Source organism: Vanrija albida (assembly GCF_041260175.1).
Source record: "Vanrija albida strain AlHP1 chromosome Unknown contig_1, whole genome shotgun sequence".
Lineage (NCBI taxonomy): Eukaryota > Fungi > Basidiomycota > Tremellomycetes > Trichosporonales > Trichosporonaceae > Vanrija > Vanrija albida.
The window spans coordinates 2,615,907-2,643,865 of NW_027191420.1; the positions used below are offsets into that span (position 1 = coordinate 2,615,907).

General features: G+C 62.8%; 11 protein-coding genes and 2 non-coding genes across 13 annotated transcripts; 7 read left to right on the forward strand and 6 right to left on the reverse strand.

Moving 5' to 3' along the window:
- Positions 1–923: 923 nt before the first annotated feature.
- Positions 924–1,728, forward strand: Q8F55_001073 (uncharacterized protein; the record flags this gene model as incomplete). The annotated part of the gene is made up of 2 exons (XM_069349716.1): positions 924–1,306; positions 1,692–1,728. The coding sequence occupies 2 exons, from the start codon at positions 924–926 to the stop codon at positions 1,726–1,728; spliced, it is 420 nt and encodes a 139-aa protein (XP_069213260.1).
- Positions 1,729–1,853: 125 nt separating this feature from the next.
- Q8F55_001074 (uncharacterized protein) lies at positions 1,854–3,088 on the forward strand (the record flags this gene model as incomplete). Its single annotated transcript, XM_069349717.1, has 2 exons — positions 1,854–2,441; positions 2,486–3,088. 2 exons carry the CDS (start codon positions 1,854–1,856, stop codon positions 3,086–3,088), a joined length of 1,191 nt encoding a protein of 396 aa, XP_069213261.1.
- A 492-nt stretch (positions 3,089–3,580) lies between these two features.
- On the reverse strand, positions 3,581–3,679 carry Q8F55_001075. The gene has a single exon. It is a non-coding gene; the product is annotated as a tRNA-His (tRNA).
- An 11-nt stretch (positions 3,680–3,690) lies between these two features.
- Q8F55_001076 lies at positions 3,691–3,771 on the reverse strand. Its single transcript has one exon. It is a non-coding gene; the product is annotated as a tRNA-Cys (tRNA).
- A 692-nt stretch (positions 3,772–4,463) lies between these two features.
- POX1 (fatty-acyl coenzyme A oxidase) lies at positions 4,464–6,913 on the forward strand (the record flags this gene model as incomplete). Its single annotated transcript, XM_069349718.1, has 5 exons — positions 4,464–4,493; positions 4,554–4,571; positions 4,723–4,818; positions 4,869–5,112; positions 5,166–6,913. The coding sequence occupies 5 exons, from the start codon at positions 4,464–4,466 to the stop codon at positions 6,911–6,913; spliced, it is 2,136 nt and encodes a 711-aa protein (XP_069213262.1).
- Positions 6,914–7,208: 295 nt separating this feature from the next.
- Positions 7,209–8,029, reverse strand: Q8F55_001078 (uncharacterized protein; the record flags this gene model as incomplete). Its single annotated transcript, XM_069349719.1, has 2 exons — positions 7,209–7,567; positions 7,615–8,029. 2 exons carry the CDS (start codon positions 8,027–8,029, stop codon positions 7,209–7,211), a joined length of 774 nt encoding a protein of 257 aa, XP_069213263.1.
- Positions 8,030–9,845: 1,816 nt separating this feature from the next.
- On the forward strand, positions 9,846–11,382 carry Q8F55_001079 (uncharacterized protein; the record flags this gene model as incomplete). Its single annotated transcript, XM_069349720.1, has 2 exons — positions 9,846–10,042; positions 10,089–11,382. 2 exons carry the CDS (start codon positions 9,846–9,848, stop codon positions 11,380–11,382), a joined length of 1,491 nt encoding a protein of 496 aa, XP_069213264.1.
- Positions 11,383–11,573: 191 nt separating this feature from the next.
- Q8F55_001080 (uncharacterized protein) lies at positions 11,574–13,411 on the reverse strand (the record flags this gene model as incomplete). The annotated part of the gene is made up of 2 exons (XM_069349721.1): positions 11,574–13,069; positions 13,108–13,411. 2 exons carry the CDS (start codon positions 13,409–13,411, stop codon positions 11,574–11,576), a joined length of 1,800 nt encoding a protein of 599 aa, XP_069213265.1.
- A 2,962-nt stretch (positions 13,412–16,373) lies between these two features.
- Positions 16,374–18,757, forward strand: Q8F55_001081 (uncharacterized protein; the record flags this gene model as incomplete). The annotated part of the gene is made up of 8 exons (XM_069349722.1): positions 16,374–16,676; positions 16,715–17,126; positions 17,425–17,688; positions 17,727–17,860; positions 17,896–18,031; positions 18,081–18,200; positions 18,285–18,450; positions 18,496–18,757. The coding sequence occupies 8 exons, from the start codon at positions 16,374–16,376 to the stop codon at positions 18,755–18,757; spliced, it is 1,797 nt and encodes a 598-aa protein (XP_069213266.1).
- A 340-nt stretch (positions 18,758–19,097) lies between these two features.
- On the forward strand, positions 19,098–23,658 carry LYS2 (large subunit of alpha-aminoadipate reductase; the record flags this gene model as incomplete). The annotated part of the gene is made up of 2 exons (XM_069349723.1): positions 19,098–20,178; positions 20,516–23,658. 2 exons carry the CDS (start codon positions 19,098–19,100, stop codon positions 23,656–23,658), a joined length of 4,224 nt encoding a protein of 1,407 aa, XP_069213267.1.
- A 206-nt stretch (positions 23,659–23,864) lies between these two features.
- On the reverse strand, positions 23,865–24,444 carry Q8F55_001083 (uncharacterized protein; the record flags this gene model as incomplete). The annotated part of the gene is made up of 5 exons (XM_069349724.1): positions 23,865–23,976; positions 24,022–24,145; positions 24,180–24,217; positions 24,249–24,393; positions 24,429–24,444. The coding sequence occupies 5 exons, from the start codon at positions 24,442–24,444 to the stop codon at positions 23,865–23,867; spliced, it is 435 nt and encodes a 144-aa protein (XP_069213268.1).
- Positions 24,445–24,664: 220 nt separating this feature from the next.
- Positions 24,665–25,382, forward strand: CYP3 (Peptidyl-prolyl cis-trans isomerase H; the record flags this gene model as incomplete). Its single annotated transcript, XM_069349725.1, has 2 exons — positions 24,665–24,837; positions 24,872–25,382. The coding sequence occupies 2 exons, from the start codon at positions 24,665–24,667 to the stop codon at positions 25,380–25,382; spliced, it is 684 nt and encodes a 227-aa protein (XP_069213269.1).
- A 227-nt stretch (positions 25,383–25,609) lies between these two features.
- Positions 25,610–27,876, reverse strand: Q8F55_001085 (uncharacterized protein; the record flags this gene model as incomplete). Its single annotated transcript, XM_069349726.1, has 8 exons — positions 25,610–25,847; positions 25,894–26,094; positions 26,132–26,441; positions 26,484–26,591; positions 26,630–26,679; positions 26,717–27,499; positions 27,546–27,624; positions 27,672–27,876. 8 exons carry the CDS (start codon positions 27,874–27,876, stop codon positions 25,610–25,612), a joined length of 1,974 nt encoding a protein of 657 aa, XP_069213270.1.
- Positions 27,877–27,959: the final 83 nt, after the last annotated feature.

Below are 27,959 nucleotides of genomic sequence, written 5' to 3' on the forward strand. Positions count from 1 at the left end.
AGAGAACAATACCGCGTCGGGCGCGGCGCGCGGGCAAGCGGGCCCGGCGGTGGCGTCTGCATTGACGGTGCGCTGAAACGTTGCGTCTGGCGTGCTGCGTTTCGTTGGTTTCACGTGCGTGGGGTCAGTGGGACGTGGGTGAGTGGGTGCGTCGCGGCTGTGCAGAGCAAGCATGGGCGGGGTGGGTGTGAGCGGTGGGGAGGGGGCGAGGAGCAGGTCGTGGGTAAGTGGGGAGGGGAGGCAGGAGGGAGGCCGGCGCGAGCGTCGTACCCCGTGGCTGACTTCTTTCTCCTCGTCGCGAGATGTACATTTTCATCAGCCGCCGACAGATCGTCAGGCATCAACAACGGCAGCGGCGACGACGTCAGCAAGTCAGTACCCCCGACGCGTGCCGCGACCCCGAAACGCGCTTGCTCGCGCGCCGAGCCTTGGCGCCACCACCCTTCTTGGCGCGTCTCCTCTGCCCGCCCCGCGCAGCGCTGCGCGTTCTCGCGCGCCCTTGTGTGTGCTTGGCGGGGATATACACTGCACGTGTGCGGTGGGCAGTAGGCTGCTGGTACGCACCTGCCGAGGCGATAACAGCCGGCTTGGCCGTGGTGCAGGGTCAGGGGGCCGGGGATGATTTGGGGGTGATGCATGCCTTCCCCCCCACTGCCACGATGGGCGCCGCCTCGTTGGGTGCCGGAGACGACGTCAGACACGGCGCGGGCGCTTGGCAAGGGCGTGGGTGAGCTGAGAGTGGCTGAGACCGGCGCAAGTAGTGCGAACTGAACGGTCTGCGCTGCGCCCACTCCGTCTTGGCCCTTGGCGGGCACTTGTTGTTCGCGATGGAGGCCGGCGAGAAAGCATGCCTGCGCGGCGAGGTTTAAGGCGCATGCTCGCCTGGGGCTCGCTGTGCCCCCTAGCCCCCTTCCCCCGCAACCATGCCCCTCTCCGACTCGCAGCTCTCCAGCATCTGGTCGCTCCTCGAGACGTCGGGCTGCCTCATCACGGCCTCGGGCGAGGTGCACACGAGCGCCGACGCGACGCGGGTCCCGCACGCGTGCATCGGTGCCGGCGGCCGCTCGATCTGGAACACGGGCGTGCGCACCGCCGCCAACGACCCGTACCTCATCCTCTGTACGCCGCACGAGGGCGTGCCAATCGACGACGTGCACGCTGCGCTGCTGAACGACGGCGACGTCGTGGTGCAGGGCTGCCGCGGCGACTTTGCCGTCCAGCAGAGGAACGCCGCCTCAGGCGCGCGCTGGGGCAAGGTCGTGGCGCTCGCAGCGGCCGGATACCTCGCCGTGCTGGCGCTCGCATGGTGAGCGGAGCAGGCTCGCTCGGATCGGAAGGGACGCTGACCGCCTAGACTGGGGGAGCTGTGACCCCCGTGACCCGACACTGTATGCATGTTGTATGAATCGTCGCGCGCTGTGGCAGTCGTGATTAGATTAGCCTGGTTGCGCGCTGATGGCGTCATGGTTCGAGCGACCTGGCCTCATCGACGCGGCGACAGCACGCCAGCCGTCACCACGCCTCGAGTGTATCTGGAGTACTTGGTGCCCCGTTGGTGCAGTGCACGCAGATATGGCGCTAGTCGTGAGAGATACTTACACAAGCAGATCTGTGGCGAGTGGCGAGGATGGTCGTGGTCGGAGATGCCCGCGGCGGTGGACTGTGGCTCTGGCATGTTGCGATTGTGCAAGTGCGCAGCTGCTCGTTCGCGATATCGACGTCGTCTGACGCTATGGGATGACGGGCGTTGTGACCCCTGTCCAGTCGCTCGGAGCGAGTGTGTATAAGAAGGGGGGAGGGGGGAGGAGGGGATAGGACTCACCAAGGCCAACTAATCAACGAACCACCCCACAATGGCCACTGCAGTCGCCCCCCAGCCGCAAGAGCTCAAGTTCCACGCCGGCAAGGTTCGGCACACGAGCACCCCGCTCGACCGTGCTGTCCTCTCAGCAGCCGCCAACGACGCCGCGGCGCGCGCCTTCGCCCCGCCGGCCACGACGCCGGCGTACAAGCCGTCGACGGCCGACCTGTCCGAGCTCCTCGCGCACTCGCACGTCCACACCAGCCCGTCGCTCGGCACCGAGTTCCGCGCACCCTCCATCGCCGCCGCGACAGACGGCAAGCCGTCCCTCTCGATCCGCGACGTGCTCGAGGACGAGGGCAAGATCAAGGCGCTGGCCCGGCTCGTGTCGGAGCGCGGCGTCGTCTTCTTCCGCGACGCCATCATCACGCCCCGCGAGCAAGAGGTCCTCGTCCACAAGCTCGGCCTCGCCGGCGGGAAACCCACGTCCTCGGGCATCCATATACACCCGTACACGCTCCCGGGGGAGGAGCACGGGGACGGCATCCTCAAGATCTCGAGCGCTGACCAGGGCAGTCGCGCCCTCAAGCGCCAGGACCAGGCGAGCATCCTCAACCGCCACAAGGGCAACCTCGAGTGGGTGAGTATGCCTTGGCGGGGGAGTAGCTCCAGCTTACGCCGCAGCACTCGGACATCTCGTTCGAGCGCGTGCCCTCAGACTACGCGACGCTGCAGGTTCGCAAGCTCCCGCCCAACGGCGGGGGCGACACGGTCTGGGCGTCCGGGTACGAGGCGTACGAGCGTCTCTCGCCGGCGACGCGGCGCTACCTCGAGGGCCTGACGGCGTACCACGACGGGTCGCACTTCCACGACAACATCGGCGAGCACGGGCAGCGGCTGCGTGACATTTCGCGCGGCGCGCCCGAGAACACGGGGCCCGAGCTCGACGCCGTGCACCCCGTGATCAGGACCAACCCCACGACGGGGTGGAAGACGCTCTTCGTCCCGCGCAACTTTACGCGCCGGATCAACGAGCTCACGCAGGCCGAGAGCGACAACCTGCTCGAGTTTCTGTGGGACCACGTCGCGTCCAACCACGACATTCAGACCCGCTTCCGCTGGGAGGAGAACAACCTCGCGATCTGGGACAACCGCTCGACGTACCACGCCCGCACGTGGGACACGACCGAGCTCCGCGAGGGCACTAGGTCGGTCAGCCTCGGCGAGCGGCCCTTCTACGACCCGCAGAGCAAGGGACGCCGCGAGGCCCTCGGCCTGGACAAGTAGCGGGGCGGGGTGGGGCGAGAGCGGGGCCCGTGAAGTAGAGCGGAGGTTGTATCTGTCAATGAATAACAAGTGTGCTGGGTGTCAGCGGGAGCGGGGTCCCTGGGCCGAGTGGGCAGCCCCGCGTGCCACAGATGACGAACAAGGCCGCCGACGCGCCACCGCGCCGCCTCGTGGGTCGGTGCGAGCCTTCGGCGCGTCGACTACGCATGCACTAGCAGCCGCGCGCGGAGGAAGCACGAGTTGTTGTTGGTTCTTGGCCTACCGGATAACAAGCGACTGTATTGACCGGTCCCCTCTGCCCACTGCATGTCCATGATAGCTTTTCCTAATCTGCCCTGACGACCGAAACGACGTCAGTATATCCCGTCTTCCCATCCATCCTCCATTCGATCACGCTCTGCCCGACAGCGAGGCAGCCTGCATCGTGTTCTCATCACGACGGCTACCTTCTGCGACATGCAAAACAGCGCCTGCACACCCAAAAACGTTACGTGCTCGCACGCTGAGTCGAACAGCGGTCGGGTCGGAAGTAGTGTGAATCACATCCAGTGAACCACAACGACCAGTGATAACCACCTACACTATACGAGCGGAAAGTAACTAGTGACTTCCCGGGATCGAACCGGGGACCTACGGATGTTCGCATTGCAATCCGCCGCAATCTACCACTGTGCTAAAGCCACTGATGCCTTTGGAATGGCAGGGTCGTTTAGGAAGGGAGCGAGGGAGCAGCGGAGGGGAGCGAGGCAAGTCGCCGGAAATGTGCAGTAAATCAGAGCTATTCCGCCAAACTCGGACAAAGGAAACGGGAGTATTTTTGTGGCAGACGGAAGCATTTACTTACTATTCGGGCGGTGGCAGTGGAGTGTGCATGTGGCAGGCGGTCTGTGCGGCGCGTGCGGCGCGACGGCCGAACGTGATCGAGCATGAGGAAACAGGGAACAATGAGCAGGGAACAAGTCGCCGCCAAACGACCCTCCCTCCCACCGAGGTCGGTCGGCCTCTTAACCAACAGAAATGCTCGCGGTGCAAGTGTTAACCGGGTACAGGGTGGTGCTCCCAGCTAGTAGCCAGCACGAGCCTATAGCAGGCTGAGGGACGACGGCCACTGGACGCGACGGTACCGGCTGGTGGCAACGCGTCGACCCACGGGCATGCAGCCACGACGTCACACTGTCTTGGCCGGCAAACAGTTGCCCACTAGCCGGGTAACTTGTTTTGTTGGCACCACTGTCTTCGAGCCTATATTTTTCTTGCACTCGTCGCCGCCCAACCCGTTTCTACAACCATCCATACCACATCCACCCTTCAGACCACCACAGTAACTCTAGCACTTGTATCGTTACCTACCTATCACTCTACACATCTAATCAGCATGGCATTCCCAAGGCCAAAGCCGACTACGGTGAGTTTGAACGACCTGGCACAGCCACGTCATCACGGGCTCTGGCTGACAGCGCGACAGGTCGAGACCATGACGGCGGTGAGTACGCGGCACGAGCGTCTCGACGAGCCGACGCGATGGGAGTGATGGTGGCGCGACGCGTCTCGCTCCATCGCGCGCCCTGCTGCGACGCGCTCGACGTGATGCAGCAGCAGCAGCAGCAGCAGCAGCAGCAGCTGACCCAGCCCAGGAACGTGCCAACCCGCCGTTCAACATCCGCAAGCTCGCCATCAAGATGCACGGCTCGGAGAAGAAGCTCCTCCTCAAGGAGAAGTTCATGGCCGAGGTGAGCTACCGGCTGCAGCAGCGGTGACAGGGTCGATACTAACCGCACAGCTCGCGCGCCACCCCGCGTTCGTGCTCTCGGACGTGCACGACCTCACCAAGGACCAGATCCGTGAGCGCACGATGGAGAAGTTCGCCTCCATGGTCTACTTTGTTACGCACGAGTCGATCGACACGTTCACCCAGCGCATGGAGCTCGTCGGCATTGCCGACCCTGCGTTCTGGACCCGTTTCGGTGTCCACTACGGCCTCTTCCTCGGCGCTGTGCGCGGTGGCTCGACTCCCAACCAGCTCAGTAAGTTTACGACGCTCGGACAGTGCTCGGACGATCAGAGCTAACCCGCCCAGGCTACTGGATCGACAAGGGTGTGCTCGGCCTCAACGGCGTGATTGGCTGCTTCGGTATGACCGAGCTCGCCCACGGCTCCAACGTTGCCGGCCTCGAGACGACCGCCACCTTCGACCACGGCAGCGACGAGTTTGTCATCCACACGCCCCACCTCGGTGCCACCAAGTGGTGGATCGGCGGTGCCGCGTCGACTGCCACCCACTGCTCGGTCTTTGCCCGCCTCATTGTCGACGGCAAGGACCACGGCGTCAAGACGTTCGTCGTCCAGCTCCGTGACACCAAGACCTTTGGCCTCCTCCCCGGTATCACCATTGGCGACATTGGCAAGAAGATGGGCCGTGACGGTATCGACAACGGTTACATCCAGTTCACCTACGTCCGCATCCCCCGCGCCCACATGCTCATGAAGCACACTCAAGTCTCGCGCGAGGGTGTCGTCACTGAGCCCCCTCTTGCCCAGCTCACCTACGGTGCGCTCCTTGGTGGCCGTACCGCCATGGTTGCCGACTCGTCCAACACGACCAAGAAGGCCCTCACGATTGCCATCCGCTACGCCGCCGTGCGCCGCCAGTTCGGCAAGAATGACAAGGGTGTCGAGACCCAGATCCTCGATTACCCCATCCACCAGCGCCGCCTGATTCCCCTCGTCGCGCAGTCGGTCGCCATGGGCTTCACTGCCCTCAAGCTCCAGGACATGTACGAGGACATGACGGCTGCTCTTGACCGCCTCGAGCCTTCGGACCCCAACCTCGAGGACATCCTCGCCAAGCTCAAGGAGACGCACGCCACGTCGGCTGGCCTCAAGGCCTTCTGCACCTGGGCGTGTCTCGACACGATCGAGAGGTGTCGCCAGTCGTGCGGTGGCCACGGTTACTCGGCCTACTCCAACCTCCCCGCCATGCTCAACGACTTTGCCGTCCAGTGCACCTGGGAGGGTGACAACACCATCCTCGCCCTCCAGGCTGGCCGTGCCCTCATCGCCGCCGCCGCCGGTGCCGCCAAGGGCGAGAAGCTCGCCCCCGGTGTCGCCTACCTCGGCGACAAGAACGTTGCTACCACCAAGTCGGACGGCTCGCTCTCGCTCGCCGACATTGCCACTGGCTTCCACAACGTTGCCGCCAACGTCGTCCGCAAGGCCGCCACCGAGTACGCCACTGCCCGCACGGCCGGCAAGTCCAAGGAGGCTTCCAACGACGCGTGCTCGCAGGCGCGCTTTGTCGCCGCCAAGGTCCACACCACGGGCTACATCTTCCACATGTTCAAGGCCTACGTCGAGGAGCAGGAGGCGAGCCCCGAGACCGAGGTGCTTCGCCAGCTCGCGCAGCTGTACGGCCTGTGGCAGGTCGAGGAGCTCCAGGGCCACTTCCTCCGCTACGGCTACTTCAACGGCGAGCAGCTCGACAAGGCGTCGGCCCGTGTCGACGAGCTCTGCCTGCAGATCCGCCAGGTTGCCATCCCCCTGGTCGACTCGTTTGCCCTCTCGGACCACATTGTCAACTCGCCGCTCGGCAAGTGGGACGGCTCGGTCTACGAGTCGTACTTCAACCAGGTGCGCGCTGCCAACCCGCCTCCAAAGGAGCACCCGTACTTCAACCGCCTCATCAAGCCTCTGCTCGAGCGCGACACGGGCCACATCGAGGACCCCGGAGCCGAGATGGACCTCGACGACGAGCTGGCCGAGCTGGCCGAGGAGCGCGCCGCTGCGCTCAAGGAGGCCAAGCCTCTTGTTCACAAGGACGTGGAGTAGGGTGTTGTCGTTGCGGCCGACGTTGAGACCATTGTACTGTAACGTTGTTAATCGTGTAGACGGATGAATAGAGTGCGCAGTGATGCGGCCGAGGCACGGGAGGAGGAAGGTGTCAGTGGTGGCTGTTGCCAACGGAGGTTGCCCTGCGGCCCTCAGTCGTCAACAGACGCCTCGCGCAGTCAAGTAACAGTGCATGCATGCTATGCGGTGATGAAGATGAGAAATGCTGATGCTGATGTGAATGCCAAAAATACCAATGCTGCCCCGGCCCTACAAATACACTCCCCCGCGCTGGCTAGACCTGCTCCGTCTCGAGCTGCACGGCGCGCTCCTCGGGGTGCCAGTCCGGCCCGGCGAGGTGGTCGATGACCCAGTCGAGGCCGCGGGTCTCGAGCGAGCTGAGCGGGTGGGCGACGAGGGCGAAGACGCAGCCCGTGAGGATGGCGGTGAGGCCCGGCCCGGGGTTGACCGCGCCGGGGATGTTGGTGTCGAGCGAGAGGAGCGCCGCGGCGCGGATGTAGCTCGTGTACACGGCCACAAAGGTGAACATGGCGACGGCGGACGCGACGACCGAGGTGGTGGGGTACGCTGCCCAGCGGCCGCGCGAGCTGTCCCTATGCAGCGCGGCGAGGGCCGCGAGCTGGACGAGCGCGCCTGGGGGGGTCAGCCCTGCTCCTTGCCCTGCTCTGCTGGCTACTCACAGATCGGCACGGCGAGGTTGGTCCACGAGGTGACGCGCCCAAACGCGCTCGTGTACGCCAGCACCTCGCCGCCGCGCACTGACGGCCAGGGCCACGTGAGCTCGCACGACGAGGAGCGCGCGTACGCGTTGCAGTGGCCCCAGAGGCCGATGGGCACGGGCGTCGAGAGGAGCGAGAGCTTGGTGAACGGCGCAGAGAGGGTCGCGGCGACGAGGCAGAGGACGCTGGTCGCGGTCAACGCCCAGGCGATGTACGGCCCGTCGGCGGCGGGGTGGATCGCGAGCTCGTGGCGCGTGGCGTGGTCGTACTGCTGCGCGCGCTCGCGCTCGAGGTCGAGCTCGCGCTCCTCCTTGGTCATGGTTGGCGTCTCCTTGGTCATGGTTGGCGCCTCCTTGGTCATGGTTGGCGCGGCCATTGTGGTTCTCGGGGGGGTTGGCGAGCAGCACTAGCGTCGCCGGCCTTTATGAAGCGAAGCTTTGTTATGTCGGATGGCGTTGGCGACCGCTAGTCGGGCCGCTCCGCAAGGCAATAGCGACAGGGGGCAGGCGACAGGAGCGTCAAGGCTGCAGTTGCCAAGGTTGAGGTAAGGCCAGGGGTTGAGGCGCCGCCGCCCTCGGCATTCCACTCTGGTGGCGCGCTGCCGTAACAGGGCGACTTGCAGGACGGACAGTCCGAGGAGACAAACTCGGGGTCAGGATCAGACGAGGGACGGAGAGGGATAGGGACGCGCCGGGCATTCCTTGGAGACCCACCGCGCCGCCGCGGCCAGCGCTGGCCAAAGTGTGACGGCGCGCGGCGGTGAAACAGTCCAGGCGGGGCGTACGCGGCGCAGAACACAATAGCAACGACAGCGAGCCGGCCGTGCCCGCCGACGCCGCCGCCGCCGCCGAGCAGCAAGACCGCTCGTCTGCGCCAAGGGCGCGCCACCAAGCAGTCGCAGTCACCACCTTCGTGCCTCGCCAATCCCTCCGAAGATTGAGGCCTTGCCATCTGCTTCTTTCCTGGAGGGTGGGCATACCCCGATCTCAGCGAGCACGATAAGCGTTGGCCGCCCTGCAGCCGACGTCGGCCGTCCCCGGACCGAGGAACACACCGACACCGACCCCAGCCGCGCGCCGACACCGACCCCAGACGTCCCTGGCAGTGGCTGCGGCGCTCGGCGGCGGCGGTGGCGGAGGCGCTCGCTTCCGCAGCCCCCGCACACGACCTGTGGCGGCGGCTTGGTTACGTTGCGCTGGCGCATCTCGCTGTCCGGGGTGCGCGCGCCACCCAGCCGTTGATGTGCGCAGCGCCGACTGACCCAGCGCAGCAGGCATCCTCCCCCGGATTGCAGAGGGCCGCCGCGCCGACCCGCCGACGCATCCTCACCGCCACTTGATGGCGACCTCGAAAATATGCTAGCAGCTAGGCAGCTAGGGCGGGTCGAGGGCCGCCCAAGTAAGCATGCAGATGACCCAGGTTTGTATCCTGGCTTCGTTGGCCCTGGGTGCGCTTGAGCTTGGCGTTTGTCGGTTGCCGTAGAGTTCGTCCGATGTCAGAGTTGTAAGCAAGGTTCGGCGGCCGTCATCACGCTCGTCATGCTCATTCAGTAGCTCGCAGTCGACAGAAAATCTGCATGCTCAGCAGGTACGGTTAAGCTCCTGGCTAGGAATAGAAGGCCGAGGGGGACGACGGCTGCAGGGCTTGTTGTGCGCAACTCGACCATCTGCTTCGCACAGTTGCCTTCGAAGACTTCCATTTGTATTCAGACGTTCAACAGGATGCCGTCCGTGAGGTTGTTGATAGTTGGTGTAAAGGCCTTAAAGCAGGCCAGACAATTCGTTGGTATTGACCATTGCACTAAGCAGTCCCTCATCAGTGACTGCCCGCATCACCCCCTACCTATAACCCAAAGTGCCCAGGCGCACATCTCACAAGTCCAGCTATCAACCTTTGTCGTCCCAATCAATGCATGCAGCACGGAGGCAACCGATCAAACCCACGCGCATGAATGCATCGCTCACCCGCTTGCAGTCGCCCCGTGTACACGACTGACTCGCTCTCACTGCACAGGCCGCGCTTGGCATCAATGTTGTCGGAAGAGCCCCGCGCCGGCCAAGTCCGGCCTGGCGGGTGAGCGGGCGGGTAGGCCTGGGCCGCCGGTAAAGTCCATCCACCTCTGGGTATATCATCAATAACTCTTCTTGAATCTCCTCCTCTCCCTCTCCACCCCCCAAACACATGTCCCGAGCATGTCCAAGGTCTCACTCGCACCCACGGCCCTAACCGCGCCGTCGCCCCGCCCCGGGGCCAGCGTGCCCTCCACACCCGGCCCCAGCCGGCCCGAGTCGGTCGAGATGGGGCCCATCAGCGGCGGCACGAGCGCCAGTCCAGGCGAAACGGTCGAGGACCCCGCCGAGGCCGCTCGAAGCCTGCGCGAGTCGAACATGTGAGTCGGGTCGACAACCCGCGACACGGCACTGACGCCGAGCCAGTCGCTCCGTCATCCTCTGCATCTCGTCCTTCCTCCTCGTCTTCACCACCTGCGGCACCGTCTTCTCGTTCGGCGTCTACCAGGACCTGTACCAGTCCATGTCGCGCGAGCCGGGCAACCCGTTCACCGGCGCGTCGCCGGCAGCTATCGACGTGATCGGCACGCTCTCGGTAGCTTTCATGACAATCGCGGCGCCGCTCGCGACTGCATGGACCAAGCGCTTCTCGCCGCGCCTCGTCATCTCGCTCGGAACCGCCTTCTTCTTCCTCTCGGCCATGCTCGCGTCCTGGTCCACCAGGCTGTGGCAGTTCATTCTCACCCAAGGTCTCATGGCCGGACTCGGTACCTGCTTCGCGTACATGCCGGCCGTGACGGTCGCACCGACGTGGTACGGGCCACGCCGCGGCCTTGCCCTGGGTATCATCATGTCGGGCACGGGAGTCGGCGGCCTTGTGTGGGCGCCAGCACTGCAGGCGCTCAACGAGGCCGTGGGGTTCCGCAATGCGCTGCGCATCTCGGGCGCCATCTCGACGGGTCTCCTCCTCGTCGGTGGCATCTTCATCGACTGGGACCCCGTGTCCAAGGCGCGCCTGGAGGTGGAGAACGCGCGACTCAAGGCTGCGGCGGGCAAGTCGTGGAAGTACAGCCTCGTGTCGCTGTGGAACGTGCCGCTTGTTGACTGGCGCATCGCGCGTAGCTCCAAGTTTACCGCGCAGCTACTCGCATCCGTCCTCCAGTCGGCAGCGTACTACACCCCCGTCTTCTTCTTCTCGGCGTACGCCAAGACGCTGGGCTATTCGTCCAAGCAGGGTGCAAACTTCATCGCTATCAACAACGCGTGCAACGCCATCGGCAAGATTGCGTTTGGCATGATCGCCGACCGGTTTGGGAGGATCAACATGCTCCTCTTCACGACCGTCATCAGCGCCATTGCGAGCTTTGGCTTCTGGCTCCCGTCCACGCTTGTGCCATCCCTCGCGTCCGGGCAAGGGCTGTTCATCGCCTACTCTATCACGTACGGCATCTTTGCGAGCGCCTACGTCTCGCTCTTCCCCACGTCGCTCGTCGAGCTCTTTGGCCCTCAGAACTTTGCCTCGGTCAACGGCATCCTCTACATGGCCAGGGGGCTTGCCACGCTCTTCGGTACGCCAACAGCCGGCGCCCTCCTCCGCGGATCAGACCACCACACAGACCCCAGTGGGTACCTGCACATGGCCATCATGGTCGGCGCCCTGCTGGCGGGCGCTAGTATTGGCGTCGTCTGGGTTCGGATCGAGTGGAAGCGCGGGCCGTAGGGGCGCCGTCGACGACAATCTGTAATCTGTACTTGTACACTGGGCATTGCATTGCTTTGGTTAGGATGACCTCTCTCAATCGCAGACATCCATGCATGGCTACGATGATCTAGATAATCCGAGGGTAGTGATATGAGCAAACTGTAGTTTCGTAGGGCCGGTCGGCGCTGTATTACAACGGGGGCGGCTTTTTACGCCTTGGTCTCGTGGATGTACTCGACATTGTCGCCTTCGTCGGACGAGGTGATGGAGCGACCCGAGAGATCGTGCTTGGCGTCCCACTCCTCGATCTTGTCGTTGGGGACCTTGATGAGCTTGTGCTGAACCGAGCCGTCGTCGAGGATGGCGACGATCTGGCGGAGCTGGTAGTGGCGCCACTTGGGGAGGAGGATGGTCCAGACGACGTAGTAGATGCCACAGAGCCCGATGAAGCCCATGCCGGTGAGCGAAGACGCGGCGTAGAAGAAGCCGAACGCCGAGGCGTTGATTCCGGCCTTGGGGGGCACCCAGGGCATGATGATGAGGAAGATCTTGGCGAGGAAGAAGAAGACGACGGCCACGTTCCAGCTGCGGTAGCCCGAGGGTGGCAGGTTGAGTTGGGCGCGGCGGCGGCGGACAAGCCAAAGACCAAAGGTCATGAGGGCCATGAAGAACGACGAGGGGTAGTTCTGGAGCGCGATGATGAAGTTGAAGGCGCTGCCGGCGGGGGGAGCGAGGATCATGATGAGCGACATGAACCACGAGAAGAGGACGGCGCCACCAGGGGTGCCGAAGGGCTTGGTCGACACGAAGAACTCGGGGTAGGGGACGACACCCTGGCGACCGATCTCACGGATCATGCGCGAGTGTCCGAGCTTTGACGCCATCATGTTGCCGAGGGCCGAGAGGACGGGGAGGATCGTGAGGCCCTTAGCGGCCTTGTCGCCAAACAGCGTCTTGAAGTAGAGCGAGGCCGTGACCTGGGACGACTTGATGATCTCGGTCTTGGGCAGCGCGGCAAAGTAGGCAATGTTCACCAGGAAGTAGAGCACAAAGACGATGGTGACGGCGCCGTTGGCGGTGCGGCGGATAGTGCGGATAGGGTCCTTGACCTCGTTGGCGACGTTGAACGAGTTGTTGTAGCCACCGTACGAGAAGATGATGCTGACGAGGGCGTTCGAAAGGTTGTAGCCGTCGTCCGAGGTGCCCTTGAAGCTGTTACGGAAGTTCTCCTTGGGGTCCTTGACCTTGTCGGGGAAGCGGCCGGCCAGGACAGCAAAGCCGGAAAAGGTGATAAAAAGGAGTGTGGCAATCTTGATCACACCCAGGATGTTGATGAGACGCAACACCAGCTTGTTCGAGACGACCACGAGGATGGCGACGACAGTAATGGCAGCAACGGCCACCCCTTTCTGTTCCCAGGGACTGGCTGTACGGCCGACAATACGGAAGATGTATTGGGCGACGACGAAGGCGTTGGACGAGGAGAACGAGAGCACCACGGTGAGGAAGGCAAAGGTAACCGGGAAGAAGTACTTGGGCTTGGGGTAAGCCTGTTCGAGGTAGACGACTTCCGAGCCGGAGCGCGAGGGGTAGAAGGACATGAACTCGAGGTAGACGGAAATACCGGACAGCGAGATCAGCCAACCGATGACCCAGTAGATGAGCGACAGGCCGACCGAGCCCGTCTGGCGGAGAATGTTGGCCGCTGCGGGGGTCAACACTGGCCTCCAACCGCTTACTCACGAGTCGAGAAGATACCCGTGCCGATGAGCATACTGATGTTGAGGAAGAGCGTGGTCCAGAAGCCGACCTGGTAGCCCAGCGGGTTGACGGCCTCGACGGGCGCGCCGTGGACCTCCTGGTACGTGGCGTAGCCGGCATTGTTGCCTCCCTCTTCGCCGATGTACTCGAGCTCGCCCTTGACGACGAACTGGGGCCTGTTCAAGTTGTTGCTGGTACCGGTGCGGGCGAGGGAGGGGACCTGGGCGAGCTCGCCGTCGACACCGCCGTCGAGGGACGACTTCTTTTCGCTGTAGAGTCCTGCCATTGTGGGGGTTGAGGGTGATGTCCTTCTTCCGCAAACCTCTGCCGGCGGTTATATCTGCGTCGCGGCGACATCACGTCTGTGGGTTCGGCCAGTAACCGACGTGCAGCGGACCTAGCGCAAACCGTAATGGCGATGAGGGGGGCGACGACAGTCCCGAGCTGCTCCAATGTCGTATGTCGTCGCCTGCGCCCTCGTGGATGGCATTCTAGCGTACCACACACGCGCGATGTGGGGAGCCGAGCACGACATTGCGTCAGCCTAAACTTGAGGTGCGGATCTATGACCCCGCGCCCTGGGCAATCAGCAGGACATGGTCGGCCCGAGGCGCGCAGCAAGTGAGTTGCCCGGGGTCCTGCCAAGCCGAGGTGGGGGAGTGGGGTTGGTGGGCCTTTGCGTGCGTTCGACTGGCGGGCGAGAACGCCGCGTGGGAGGCATGCTGAAGACGACATCGGTCTGTTGACTGGCAAGATCGCAGGATGGGCGGCGCCACACGCGGCGGCCGCCATCCGGTGCCAAGACTTGGGATTGCGGTCCCTGAGCCGCTCCAGGCTACCAGCGCAGTACGCGCGCGACGACCTGCCAAGACCTTTGCGCTATGTTGGATATGGGGTGCGACCCATGGCGTAGGCATGCGGCGGTGATTTGACGTGTCGCGCAGCGGGCAAAGCCGGTCAGCTGGGAGCTGGTCGAGAGCTGGTGAGTTGCTCGTCAGCTATGCGGGGGTACGGCTATCAGCCAGCAGATAGGCAGATACCAGCTGGAACCGGCTGTTCGCTGATCCGCAGTAGAGAAGCCGCGTGGTGGGCAGGGGAGGAGGGCACGCGAGCACGCGGTCGCCTCCGCACGAGCTATGCGCAGCCTGCCCGCATGGCTGCCAGCACTACGGGCTTCGTGCTTCCTGCGGCGCAGTGGTCCGCCCACTGCTGACTGAGCATGCAGAGTGAGTTGATGGGAATAATGGTGATTGCAAGAGATCAGACGAGATCGCGCGATAATGGCGACATGGGTGTCGTCATTTGGCTTGGCAGAACAACAGCGGTGGCACTCCGGAAGATGCGGCGATTCCTAGATCACTGTCGGCAAACCGCCGCCGACAGAAGGACAGCACATGCCGGGCCAATGACACGCCGCGCGGATATCATACACGCGTAAACGTGGTTGCGACGGATACCGCGTGCATGGCGAGCGCGGCGTCGAGAGGCAGGCAGCTCGCTTCCATCTCCATTCAGCGGCTCGACTCCCGCGCCGATCGTCCTCGGTGTCACGATCTGTACGTGGCGGACAAGAGAGCGCCGGAGCAGCAGTAGAGATCCACCGCTGCAATGTGCGTGCTCTTTCGTTGTTGTTCTCAACCGAGATGGCGCTGCCTTTGACTTTCTCAAGGCCCTCGTCGTGGCTGACGTAGGTAAGCGCCGGGGGAGATGTGGCGCCTGCTTGCCCTCGACCCCCCTCCGGCCGCCGCGCGCAGATGTGCATGCAGCAAGGCTTGTGGGCTGTTGAATCCAAGCGAGGCAGGTGAGTAGTGGGCAAGAGCATGCGAGAAGTGGAGAATGCGCACGCGCCATTTCTACAGATGTGCGTGCTTCAGTCCGGGTAATGGTAAACAGAGTGCGGGATATGGACGGACAGGGTCAGGTTCTGTCCCCCTCTCTCCTCCTGCGTCTCTTCTCCTCCTCTCCTCCTCCTCCTCTTCTCCCCCCCCCCCCCCTCGTTCCTCTTCTGTCCTTTTGGCAGCCCAGTACCGGTGGCCGAAGGTGCTGTTGACCTTCTTGTCGAAGTGCGAGATGGGCTGGTCGAAGCAGTAGGCCTCGAAGCCGGGCTAGGGGGCTGCCGCGAGCGTTGCCTGACCGGTGAGCTCGGCTGCGGCGCTGAAAGCCAGCTGTGCCCCGAACCGCGACTCACGGATCCCGCGCCTTCTTCGAAGCAAGAGCCTTCCACAGTCCGACACAGCACCAGAAGACACACACATGGCCCTGGTCACCACGAGCCCCGCAGCCATGACTGTCCTCCCGCCCCCGGCCCCGCCGGGGCAGTCGTCACCCTTGCTCGCCGTCAGTCAGCATTCCCGCGCCGCCGACGGGTCACCACGGGCTGCTTCTTTTCTCGGCTCTCTCCGCGGGGCCGCACGGCCGGCGTATGTGCGTCGCGCAGCAGTCCCCCGTCGCCAAGGAGCGTGTGAGGATCGCCGCCCGGCTCGAGCTACATACCTGCGTGTAGGTTGTGTGACTGACGCATGTCAATCGGCACGCTCGTCTAGAACACTGCCGGTGGAACGCTGCCGGCGGCACATGGAGGTCGCTCTTGCCAGGCGCCGTACCCGCATACCGCGACCTCGTGCATCCAACTCGTACTCACTCCCATATCCACGCAGACTGACTCGGGTCATGACCCCCGATCCATGAGTGACGTTGTAGTCGCGCTGAAACCGAAACCAGACGTTTCCACCGGGCCGACCGGGGCCGTCGAACCACTCACGGGCCTACGTCGTCCCCGCTCCGTCGTGCAGGTAAAGCGTCCGAGAGCGGCTTCGACAATGACGAGATGAGAGACACTAGTGCTGTTGAATCCGAGGTGGCGCCGGGGGACCAGGCCAGGCGGCAAGATCCTGCAGCGCCGGTCATCAGGGCGAAGGCACAAACAAATGACCGACAAATGACCGCACGTGTCCATCCAAGTAGAGCCGGCATTGATCAGATGAGGTAACCACAGTGGCTGTTTGGCACTAGTCGGCCTAACGCCCAACAGCATCATAACCGCCGCGATCGCAGACGGCCGTGGGCTGAGATCCTCGGGACACACGTCTGCCAACGGCCACTTGGAGACCGAGGGGCTCGTCGAGCTCGAGGAATGCGCCAGGCGGTTAAAAGAGAAGCCATGGCGGGACGCAAACACGCTGCCAGTCCCACCTCACATACGTTCACTTGCACATCTACTAGAACCCACACAGACACACAGACACACAATGGGCGGCACAACAGACGCCGACGTCCTCGCGCGCGCCGGTGCGACCGGTTGGCGCGGCCTCTTCCAGAACGGCAAGGTGGTCGCCATCACGCTCTTCTCCTCGGTCGGCGGCGTCCTGTACGGCTACAACCAGGGCGTGTTTGGCCAGGTGCAGGTCATGGAGAACTTTGTCGACCGGTACTACCTCGAACTCAACTCGGACAATGTGGCGCGCAGAGGTCTGCTCACGGCCATCTTGGAGCTCGGTGCCTTCCTCGGCGCCTTCATGGCCGGCCCCCTGGCCGACGCCTACTCTCGTAAAGTAGGTCCTTGCCCACCCCGCACACCCTAACTCTCCAGTACTCCCTCTCTGCATGGTGCTTCCTCTTCATGGTCGGCGTCGCGATCCAAACCGGCGCCGACGCCAACCCGCATGCCGGGTGTATCTACGCCGGACGCTGGTTCGCAGGCATGGGCGTCGGTGCCATCTCGATGCTTGTGCCCATGTACAACGCCGAGCTTGCCCCACCTGGTATCCGCGGCAGTCTGGTTTCCCTCCAGCAACTCGCCATCACGTTCGGAATCCTTGTGTCCTACTGGATCGCGTACGGCACCAACTATATCGGCGGAGTGCACTACGACCGAGCAACACACACCGGCCAGTCGACGGCGGCATGGCGCCTCCCCCTCAGCTTACAGTTGGTCCCGGGAGCCTTTTTGTGCATCGGCGCGCTCTTCCTCCCGTTCTCGCCACGATGGCTCATGCTCAAGGGTGAGTTGGTACAGGCGGGGAGATCAAGGAGGGCGGAGATGAGATATGGGAGCGAAGGGTGCAGGGCGGAGGAAGGAACAGCAATACATTGCGACCCTCCCGGGGTGCCAGGTCTGGGACCATCCAGGAGGCGATATCTTCAGGAGTGGGAGGTTCCACGGGAGGGAGGCACGGGAGGGAAGGAGTTGGGGGGTGATATGGAATGGCTCTGGAGTGGCTCTGGGTGGCTATGGAGTCGCGAGGGAATCGCGAGGGAGTGGCATGGAGTGGCATGGAGTGGCATGCTGATATTCTTCAGGGCGAGAAGACGAGTGCCTTACCACCCTCGCCAACCTGCGGGGTGGTGACCCGAGCTCGCCCGAGATTCAATACGAGTTCCGCGCGCTCCAGGCAGAGCGCCTCGTCGAACGCGAGATCGCCAAGGAGAGGTACGGGTACGACGACGTCAACTTCAAGGTGTCGTTGGGCGAGTACCACCGCCTCCTCACCAGCAAGCCGCTGCTCAGGCGTCTGCTGATCGGCGCGTCGGCACAGGCCTTGCAGCAGTGGACGGGTATCAATGGTGCGTTCATCCGGCTATCGTGCACACGCTCATCCCAGCCATCATTTATTACGCGCCGTCAATCTTCAGGGAGATTGGACTCACCGGGCCCACCACCGGGTTGCTCGCCACCGGTGTGGTCGGCATTGTCAACTTCGTGCTCACTATCCCCGCGGTCCTCTTTGTAGACAACGTAGGTGCCTCCGTGGAGCCTCTACCTGACACCAGTTCGGACGCAAGCCCATCCTCATCTGGGGCATGGCCAATATGGCCGTGTCGCACGCCACGGTCGGTGCCATTGTCGCAACCTACGGCGGGAGATTTGACGAGCACAAGGCGGCTGGTAACGGAGCGGTCTTTATGGGTGAGTCGAGGGGAACGAGCAAGTCAGCAAGTTCTGAACTGTGTCCCAGTCTTCTGGTTCATCGCCAACTTTGCCGTTACCTGGGGACCGCTCGCCTGGGTCGTCAGCAGCGAGGTTTGGCCTTTGGACATGCGAGCCAAGGGCATGTCAATTAGTAGTGCAACGAACTGTAAGTGCGATGGATGGTGGCCCAACTTGCCCCGTCCTCACACTGTCCTCGTGGCTCACAAACTCTTGTACTGACTACCATCAGGGATCATGAACTTCACCGTGGCCATGATTACCCCAGTAATGTTCAAGAACATCGGGTACAAGACGTACATGGTGTTCATGTGCTTCTGTATCGTCGGACTGCTATTCTCCATTTTCATCGTGCCCGAACTCAAGGGGTTGTCGCTCGAGGAGGTCGACCACATCTTGTAAGCCGCATTTTACATGCCGAGGGAGTCGCTCACACGCCACAGCGGCGACGACGCTGGGGCCAAGGACCAGCAACGCCGCGACCGCATCGCACATGAGATCGGGCTTGACAAGCTCGCCAGCGACATCGTCCACAAGGAGCAGGTGCACGGTCCCGCCGGCGGATACGACCACAACGACGTCGAGAAGTCGGAGGGCAAGCCTAAACATCGGTTTTTCCAGAAGGCTGATGCCACTGGCGCCGCTGCTGGGCCCCCTACTGCGACTGAAACGACTGTAGCGAGTGAGCCTCCCCAGATCCGTTGAAAGACTCCTCTCTCTCTCTACCCCTCCATGTGTATCACACCTCATTTAATCATCACAAACTAATGAATCCCTCGCTCTTGTATCCTTTGAGATGCAAGTATGTTCTAGTACATGCAGCGTGAGAAGGAGCGGTGGGGTGAGAGGAAGAAGGGAGGATGGAGACCCCAGAGCCACATCGCCACAGTCGCTTGTGCCACCTGTGTTTTCATTTTGATTCCGTGCGGCCGGCCGAGATCTCGAGTTAATCGAGAAGTCGAGTCGCCGGCGTCGTCCGCCGACGCCGACGACTTTATTTCCCGTTCAACATCTTGCTTCTGTCATTGCTATCTTCACTTCAACAATGGCAGCCGACGCCGAACTCAAGGCCAAGCTCGGCAGGTGGTCGACCAGACTGGGCACCCTGCCCAGCCTGGCGCTGCCTACCGACTACCCAAGGCCGACGCCGGCGCGTATGATCGAGTCCACCCAGACGCTTCCCCTGCCGGCCTCGCTCATCCCTCCGCTCATGCACTTGACGTACGAGTTTAGCGAGCTGTACCCATCATCGGCGCTCCCCACGCCGTACCACCTCCTCTTGACTTCGTTCGTCATCCTTCTGTTCCGTTACACCCCGGACCCGTCGCTGGTCATCTGCACGTCGGCTCCCGGAACGACCACGCCTCTGCTCCTCAAGCTGGACATTACCACCGAGATGACCTTCTTCGACGTCCTTCGCCAGGTCATGGACCGCGAGGAGGAGGCTGCTGCCGACGTTCTCCCCCTCTCCAACCTTGTGGACCACCTCAAGCCCGAGGGCCCCCTCTACCGGGTTCGCTTCTTCGACTCGACTCAGGTCGAGCCTGACCCGCACTCCTCGCTGTCCACCGACTTCACGCTGTTCCTTCTTGCCGAGTCTAGCGACAAGCCGGCGACGCGCATGGCGATTCCTCCACTCTTCCTTCGCCTGACGTACAACTCGCTCCTCTTCACCCAGGCGCGTATCCAGGCTACCCTGGAGTCCCTCTTGCAGCTCATTCGCTCGGCTTCGAGCAATGACCCGACCCACCCCCTCGGATCATTGCCCATCCGTACCGACTCTCAGGTGGCTGTCCTCCCCGACCCGAGCTCGGACCTGGACTGGTGTGGCTTCGTCGGTGCCATCCCGGACATCTTCTCGGCCAACGCCAAGGCCCACCCGGACCGCACCTGCGTTGTCCAGTGCGAGCTGGCTCCCGGACAGGGTATTATGGATGGTCCAAGCAAGGGTCGCAGGACATTCACGTACCGCCAGGTCGATGAGGCATCCAACGTTCTTGCCCATGCCCTTATCAAGAGTGGCCTCAAGCAGGGCGAGGTCGTCATGGTCTACGCCGCCCGTTCGGCCGAGATGGTCGTCTGTGTTATGGGTATCCTCAAGGCCGGTGGTGTCTTCTCCGTTGTCGGTGAGTTCATGGCCTGCATGTCATGTGCACTTTCTGGAGCTTCCCCTACATCGCGGCGGAACGAGCAGTGTCGGGAGACTTCTGGGCATACGGAAGGTGTCGGGATGGTCGAATCGGAGCGCCATCTCGACACCTTTCCCGAACCTGCCGTCACATCGTGGAAGCGACGAGTATTGAAGTCACCCTACGGTTCTCTGGTAACCTCTAAGTCACTCCAAGGATCTCTGGCGGTTGTTCAGTCACCCCACAGACCGCTCGTAGCCCTGGCTGCTCTTCATCGCATACCATGCCATTCTACACCATCCACATCCGCCGCCGAGCAAGGCTAACAACCCAGACCCCGCGTACCCCCCCAACCGCCAGATCGTCTACCTCTCAGTCTCGACTCCTCGCTCTCTCCTGGTGATCAAGTCGGCTGGCGTTCTCTCGCCCACTGTCTCGGACTACATCAAGGACAAGCTGGACCTCCATGTCCACATCCCTGCCATCGAGCTCACCGAGAACGGCATCACTGGCTCGCCTACCGGTTCCGCCGAGGACATTCTTGCTCCTTACCAGCAGTTCGCGCAGACTCCTGCTGGCGTTGTTCTGGGACCCGACTCGCCCGCAACCTTGTCATTCACGTCAGGCTCGACTGGCATTCCCAAGGGAGTCAAGGGCCGCCACTACTCCCTTACTCACTTCTTCCCTTGGATGGCCCAGCGCTTCGGCCTCAGTCACGAGTCGCGCTACACCATGCTCAGCGGCATCGCCCACGACCCCATTCAGCGTGACATGTTCACGCCATTGTTCCTGGGAGCGTCTCTCTTCGTGCCGACCGCCGACGACATTGGTACTCCTGGCCGCCTTGCCGAGTGGATGGACGACAACAAGGTCACCGTCACCCACCTCACCCCCGCCATGGGCCAGCTCTTGTCAGCACAGGCTACGCGCCAGATCCCATCTCTTCTCAACGCCTTCTTCGTCGGCGACGTGCTCACGAAGCGCGACTGCCACCGTCTGCAATCGCTGGCCAAGAACGTCTGCATCATCAACATGTACGGAACGACCGAGACCCAGCGTGCCGTCTCCTACTTCGCTATCCCGTCCGTCAACGAGGACCAGACCTTCCTGTCGACCCAGAAGGACCTCATCCCCGCTGGTCAGGGTATGATCGACGTCCAGCTCCTCGTGGTGAACCGTACCGACCGCAACGTCCCCTGCGCGGTCGGCGAGATGGGCGAGATCTACGTCCGCTCTGGTGGTCTTGCCGAAGGCTACCTCGACCCTGCTGCTACGGCCGAGAAGTTTGTCACAAACTGGTTCACCGAGGGTGTCGAACGCGAGGACACTCTCGTTAAGACCAACCCTGGAGCTGCCCAGCACTGGTTTGGCATCCGCGACAGGATGTACCGCTCCGGTGATCTTGGCCGCTACCTTCCTGACGGCCGTGTCGAGTGCACTGGCCGTGCCGACGACCAGATCAAGATCCGTGGATTCCGCATTGAGCTTGGTGAGATCGACACCCACCTCTCGCGCCACCCTCTCGTCCGCGAGAACGTTACCCTTGTCCGTCGTGACAAGGACGAGGAGAAGGTCCTTGTGTCCTACTTCGTTCCCAACGATGGTCCCGAACTCGAGGGTATGGCCTCTGCCAGTGAGGGCCTTGGAGCCGACGAAGACGAGCTCGACCTCAAGTCGGAGATGCTCCGCGGGGTTCGCCGCTACCGTCGCCTCATTCGCGACATCCGCGAGCACCTCAAGAAGAAGCTCCCCTCTTACGCCGTTCCTGCCGTCTACTTCCCCCTGCACAAGCTGCCTCTCAACCCCAATGGCAAGATCGACAAGCCCGCTCTTCCCTTCCCGGACACTGCCCTTGCCGTCAAGCCCTCTGCCAAGTCGTCCTCTGACCTCACGCCCTCGCAGAAGACTATCCACGACATCTGGCTCAAGCTCCTCCCGTCGCCTCCTCCTTCGATTGGCATCGACGAGAACTTCTTTGACCTCGGTGGCCACTCCATCCTTGCTACTCGCTTGATCTTTGAGATCCGCAAGACTTTCGTCGTCAATGCCCCTCTTGGTCTCGTCTTCGAGAAGCCCACCATCGGCCTCCAGGCCGCTGCTATCGACGAGCTCGCCGCTGCTGGCCTGCAGTCCGCCGACACGTCTGCGCCCACCAAGGAGAAGGCCGAGGAGGTCGCCTACGCCGAGGACGTCGAGCTTTTGTCCAAGGAGCTCCCAGCTGCGTTCAAGCCGCTCCCTGCCGACTTTGCCACCAAGAAGCTGACCGTGTTCCTCACGGGTGCCACTGGCTTCCTCGGCGCTTTCATCCTTCGCGACCTGCTCTCTCGCCGTGCTGCCAAGGTGATCTGTCTCGTTCGCGCCAAGACCGCCGAGGCGGGTCTTGCCCGTCTTCGCGATGGCGCTGAGGGACGTGGTGCTTGGGACGAGCAGTGGGTCAAGGACGGCCGGGTGGAGGCTGTTGTTGGTGACCTGGGCGACGAGAAGTTTGGCCTCGACAAGGCCACCTGGGACCGAGTTGCTGGCGAAGCCGACGCCGTTCTCCACAACGGTGCCGTCGTCCACTGGGTTTACCCTTACGCCAAGATGCGCGCTGCCAACGTGCTTTCAACCATGACTGCCCTCGACCTGGTCAACGACACCAAGCCCAAGCTCTTCAGCTTTGTCTCGTCGACCGCTGTTCTCGACAACGAGGCGTTTGTCCGCAAGTCCGACGAGTTGTTGTCGTACGGAAAGGCTGGTCTCTCGGAGAAGGATGACCTCGAGGACGCCCGCACTGGCCTCGACACCGGCTACGGCCAGAGCAAGTGGGTTGCTGAGAAGATCATCCTCGAGGCGGCCAAGCGCGGCCTTGCCGGCCACATCCTCCGCCCGTCCTACGTCCTCGGTGACTCTAAGACTGCCGTCACCAACACCGACGACTTCATCTGGCGCATGGTCAAGGGCTGTCTCCAGCTCGGCCTCATCCCCGACATCAACAACACGCTCAACATGTGCCCCGTGGACCACGTTGCCATGCTCGCCTCGCTTTCGGCGCAGACCCTCACGCCCGAGAAGTTCAGCGTGCTGCACGTGACTGGCCACCCCCGCCTGCGCTTCAACGACCTCCTGGGCGCCTTGCAGACGTACGGCTACCCCGTCAGCCAGGTTGAGTACATCCAGTGGCGCCACAAGCTGGAGCAGCATGTGCTCGACACGCAGGACAATGCTCTCTTCCCGCTCCTGCACTTTGTGCTCGACGACCTGCCCACGTCGACCAAGGCCGTGGAGCTCGACGACACGAACGCGCAGGCGTTGGCTTCGGGCGCGGGCGAGCAGCCTACGTCTGGTGTTACGGAGGACCTCGTCGGCCTCTACATTGCCTGGCTCATCCGCGCTGGCTTCATGGAGGCGCCAGAGGCTGGCAAGGGCAAGCCACTGCCCGTGCTTGAGGGCGGCGTGTCGCGTGCCATTGGCCGCACCACCGCTGGACAGGCGTAAAAGCCGACTGTCATTGTCGGCGACACAACTCTGCAACACTATGTACCTCCATAAGGGAGTTGTAAAATGTGCATATCACACTGCATTATGCATGCTTGGAAGAAGGCGGGTGGCGCAGTGCAGTCGCGATCCTCGTACCAAGTCCAGTGCTCTCACGCAGCAGGCCACTCACCCACCCACACGCCACTTCTCAACCGTAGTCGCTGCTAGCTGAAGCTGACGACAAACTCGGCCTTTACCGGCACGCCTTTCATGTTGCCGTCGTTGCCGAGCTTGAACGAGTATGACCCCGTGCCGCTGATACCAGCGAGCTCACCTCTGGCGTCGATGTCAGTGGCCGCTCGCGCCATCGCGCAGACTCACGACGCCGTGCCGGGGATGATTGTCCAGCTGGCCGAGAGGACAAAGTCAACGATCATGGTATGCGTCGACGCCGCAAACGCGCCTTGCTTCCCGTCCACCGAGCCAACGAAGAACATCTGGCCGTCTAGCGCATCAGCGCGACCCGCCAGGCCACTCACCGCCCGTCGCGTCCGTCGTGGCCTCGGCGTGTGCCGTGCTGGCGTGAGCTTGGCCCCCGCACGACTCACAGCACCGAGCTCTCGCTCGCCCAGCCCTCGACGCCGCCGCCGCTGAAGGTGCGCTCTGTCCGCTGGACGTTCTGCTTGCACGGCAGGGCGCGGCTCGCGTCGACAGCGAGCTCGGCCCACGCCGTGTTGGTGAAGGCGGTAGTCACTCGTCAACTCAGCGGGGCCCAGGGGGCTACGTACGTGTGTGCTGGGGCATGGCTGGGCTTTGTGCGGGGTGCTGCGTCGACTGGGCAGAGGTGATGATGGAGGCGGCGACGCCGGCGGATGTGTCGATCCGGCATTGACCACGACGATCGTTGACGTCACTGCCTTCGGGACGTTGTTGACGAGCAACCTCAACCTCCCACACGACTGCTCAAGACGACGACGACGATGCATGCGCTCTTTCTCTTGCCCCATCCCTCACGTCCCTCAACATGTTTGGAAAGATCAAGCACAAGCTGCACTCGGCGTTCATCCCGCCCGACGAAAACGCGCCGTTCGTGTGCCCCAAGGGCGTGGTGCGGCCGCACGTCTTCCTCGACATGACTATCGGCGGGCAGGAAGCCGGGCGGATCGTCATCGAGCTCTTCAGCGACATTACGCCCGAGTGAGTGTGCCCGTGTTCCTCTAGCTGACGCCAGGACCGCTGAGAACTTTCTCCAGCTAGCCCACGGCGTCAACATCGACGGCAAGCCGGCCGGCTACACGGGCGCGACGTTCCACCGCGTGATCCCCGGCTTCATGATCCAAGGCGGCGACTTTGTGCACGGCGACGGCACGGGCCGCGTCAGCATCTACAACCACGGCGGCGCGTTCCCCGACGAGAACTTCAAGCTCAAGCACTGCAAGGCTGGGCTGCTGAGCATGGCCAACAGCGGGCCAAACACGAACGGGTGCCAGTTCTTCATTACGACCGCGCCCGCAGACTTCCTCAACGGCAAGCACGTCGTCTTTGGCCGCGTGCTCGACGGCATGCCCGTCGTCCGCGAGATCGAGAAGACGCCCGTCATGGGCGACAGGCCGACCAACCCCGTCGTCATTGCAAAGTCGGGCGAGGTGGCCAAGACGCTCGAGGAGGAGGCTCCCCCGGTGGCGACTGGGCCAGAGCCGGCTGCAGTGGCGAGCGCCCCGGTGACGGCTGTGGCGACGTAGGTTGGCGCGCGATGATGCATGTTTGTTCAGAGGTGCCTTGGTGCTCCGGGTCTCGGCGTTCTTGGTGGAGATTGCTGCTCAGGATGATGCATGTCATGTCGAGAGGTGCCTTGCTCCATCTGGTCGAGTCGTTGGCTCGGTGACTGCAATGATGATGCATGTTTGTCCAGACTGCTTGCCCACCTTTGCCATCTCGTCGTACTTATGCCATGTGCCACGTTTATACACTACTGCCGTGACCTGCTCGTGCCGTCGTTCTTCCACGCCTCGAGCGGCACGCCCTGGTCCAGCAGCTGCTGCAGCGCAGTGGAGCATGTCCCTGCCACAGGCCAGACCGCCGACAGCTCCTCCAAGCTTGCCTGGATCGATTGCAGGTCCACCAGAGCACGCTCACGCTCAGCGTCTGTGACAGACGGAAGACCAGAAGCTTGCAAAACGAGCATGGTGCCGCACACAAACAGAATGCTGGGGGCTTCAGTGCCACGCCCCGACAGCGGCCGCGATCACTCACTGCTTCCACGCCAAGGCCGCTGTGTGGACACCATGCGTCTTGTCGAGATACTCTGACTGCCTCACAATGTCGTTGGCGCAGGAGAGACAGCGCGAGATAGCCTCAGCGACCATATCCGGCGGGCTCGCGTCCGCGTCGAGGATGTATGGTCGGTAGAGAATGATCATGTACGCCGCGTACATGCCGTGCGTCGTGATCACACTGCGGATCAGCAAGCGTTGTCGGACAAGCCACATACCATGGGTTCATGGAAGCGCCATCCTTCGGCGGCCACTGTAGGTGGTCGGGGAGGGCGGCGTGCCACGCCTCAAGCCTTGAGGTGATGGCACGAACGCGCGAAGCCCGCTCCTGCATCGGCGCCCGCATCCAGTGGTTCGTCTGCAGAGCCTGCAGGCCAAAGTCGCTCAGCTGGGCGAGGTGGTGGAAGACCTCCGAGATCTCCACCTCGGCAGGGTCACTCAGATCCGACCGAATGTACGGTGAGCGCTGGTCGGCGCCGTCGCAGAGTGGCAGTGGTGGCTGGCCCATGTAGGTCGTGTACCAGGCCACTGCACAAGTCAGCATTGCTCATGACTAAACCGTTCACGTACTCAGATTCAGCGAGTAACCAAACACGTCCCTGCGCGCAATGTCCAGATCGCTGTCGACGTCGAGACCCAGCTCGTGAAGCTGGGTATCGCACCGGCGATGCAGTCGCACTAGCGGCGTCAGCGACAGAACGCCAGGTTTGACTTACTCTCCAGGGCCACATGAACAGCCATAGCATACAAGCTCGAGGCAACCGGGCTGTCATGATCAGCGACGAACAGCACCGCAAACTCACTCTTTCATGACGCCGACGTTGTAACCGCACAACAGCAGCAGCCCAAGGATCACGCTCAACCGCGGATCCCTCACCTCGTCCATGACCATCGTCATGGCCTTCTCGATGAACACCTCGCCGCGGTTGCTTGCGCCCTCGCCCGAGTAGTACATGCCCACGCCTTCCGGGTCGCGGAAGTACCTGAAGCCGACGCCGAGGACAGCCAGATGGAGCATGGGCGAGAAGTAGGCCGTCTTGCCCATCGGGTCCTGGCGCATTTCCGCAATGAACTTGTCCTTGAAGCTGTTCATCCCAAAGCTGAGCATGTGAGAGAAGCACAAGTCGATGAGCGCCGTGTGGTGCTCCGGCGCGAGAGGAAATGGCAGGTACGGCGCGAGATATCCTGGCCGATTGACAGGGCCTGCGATCAGAGCCTCGAGCGCCTTCTCCCAGTCCGGCGCCATGTGAGCCGGGGAGTAGAATGTTGCTGCTGGATACAGGTGCAGTGCGCCATTCTGAGACAGGGCAAGTCGGCCAACACCGAAGGGATCCCAGTCGGGCGAGTTCTCGTCAAACGTCGACACAGGGCGCGCTCGTCGAATGAGCTCCGTAGTTGTCAACCCTTCGCCCGGGTTGATGAGGAATGAATGGCCTTGGTACTGAGGAAGATGCTGGCTCGCACCAAGGGGCTGACTCTGAACGGCAGGCGCAGAAGTCTGTCCGCGCAGAGCATCTGCCAATGCTGTTTCCAAGGTCCGCACGCGGTTCTGCAAGTACTCCAGCTTGCGCTTGGCAGATTTGTCTCTGGAGGTGGTCAGTGCCATCGCAGGTCAGTGCGGCGGCTACCCACGTCAGGCGGCCATCCACGACGGTCGAGTAGACACAATCCTTCCCAAGCCGTCGGCAAAGGGCGCATATCGGTTGGTCACCTGTGCCTCGAGTCAGTAACCGCCGTGTGTGGAATGCCCAGACCCACCTGAACACCGTGTCTTCCTCGTCCGGCACTGTTCACACGCCCTTGCAACGTTGCGCCGTGATGCTGGTCGAATACGCCGCGCCGGCTCGCCCGTGTTGGTGAGAAGTGAAGCGGGAGACAGGTCGTTGCCGGTGGCCGATAGCGATCCGCGGTACGGCGAGTCGTTCTCATCGTACTCCCCATCGTCTTCGCCCTCGAATTCCATCGTCACGTCGACATCGACATCCGATGCCGACCTCGAGTACGGTCGGCCAACAGCGTGCGACCCATTGTCCTCGCTCCGTCGCT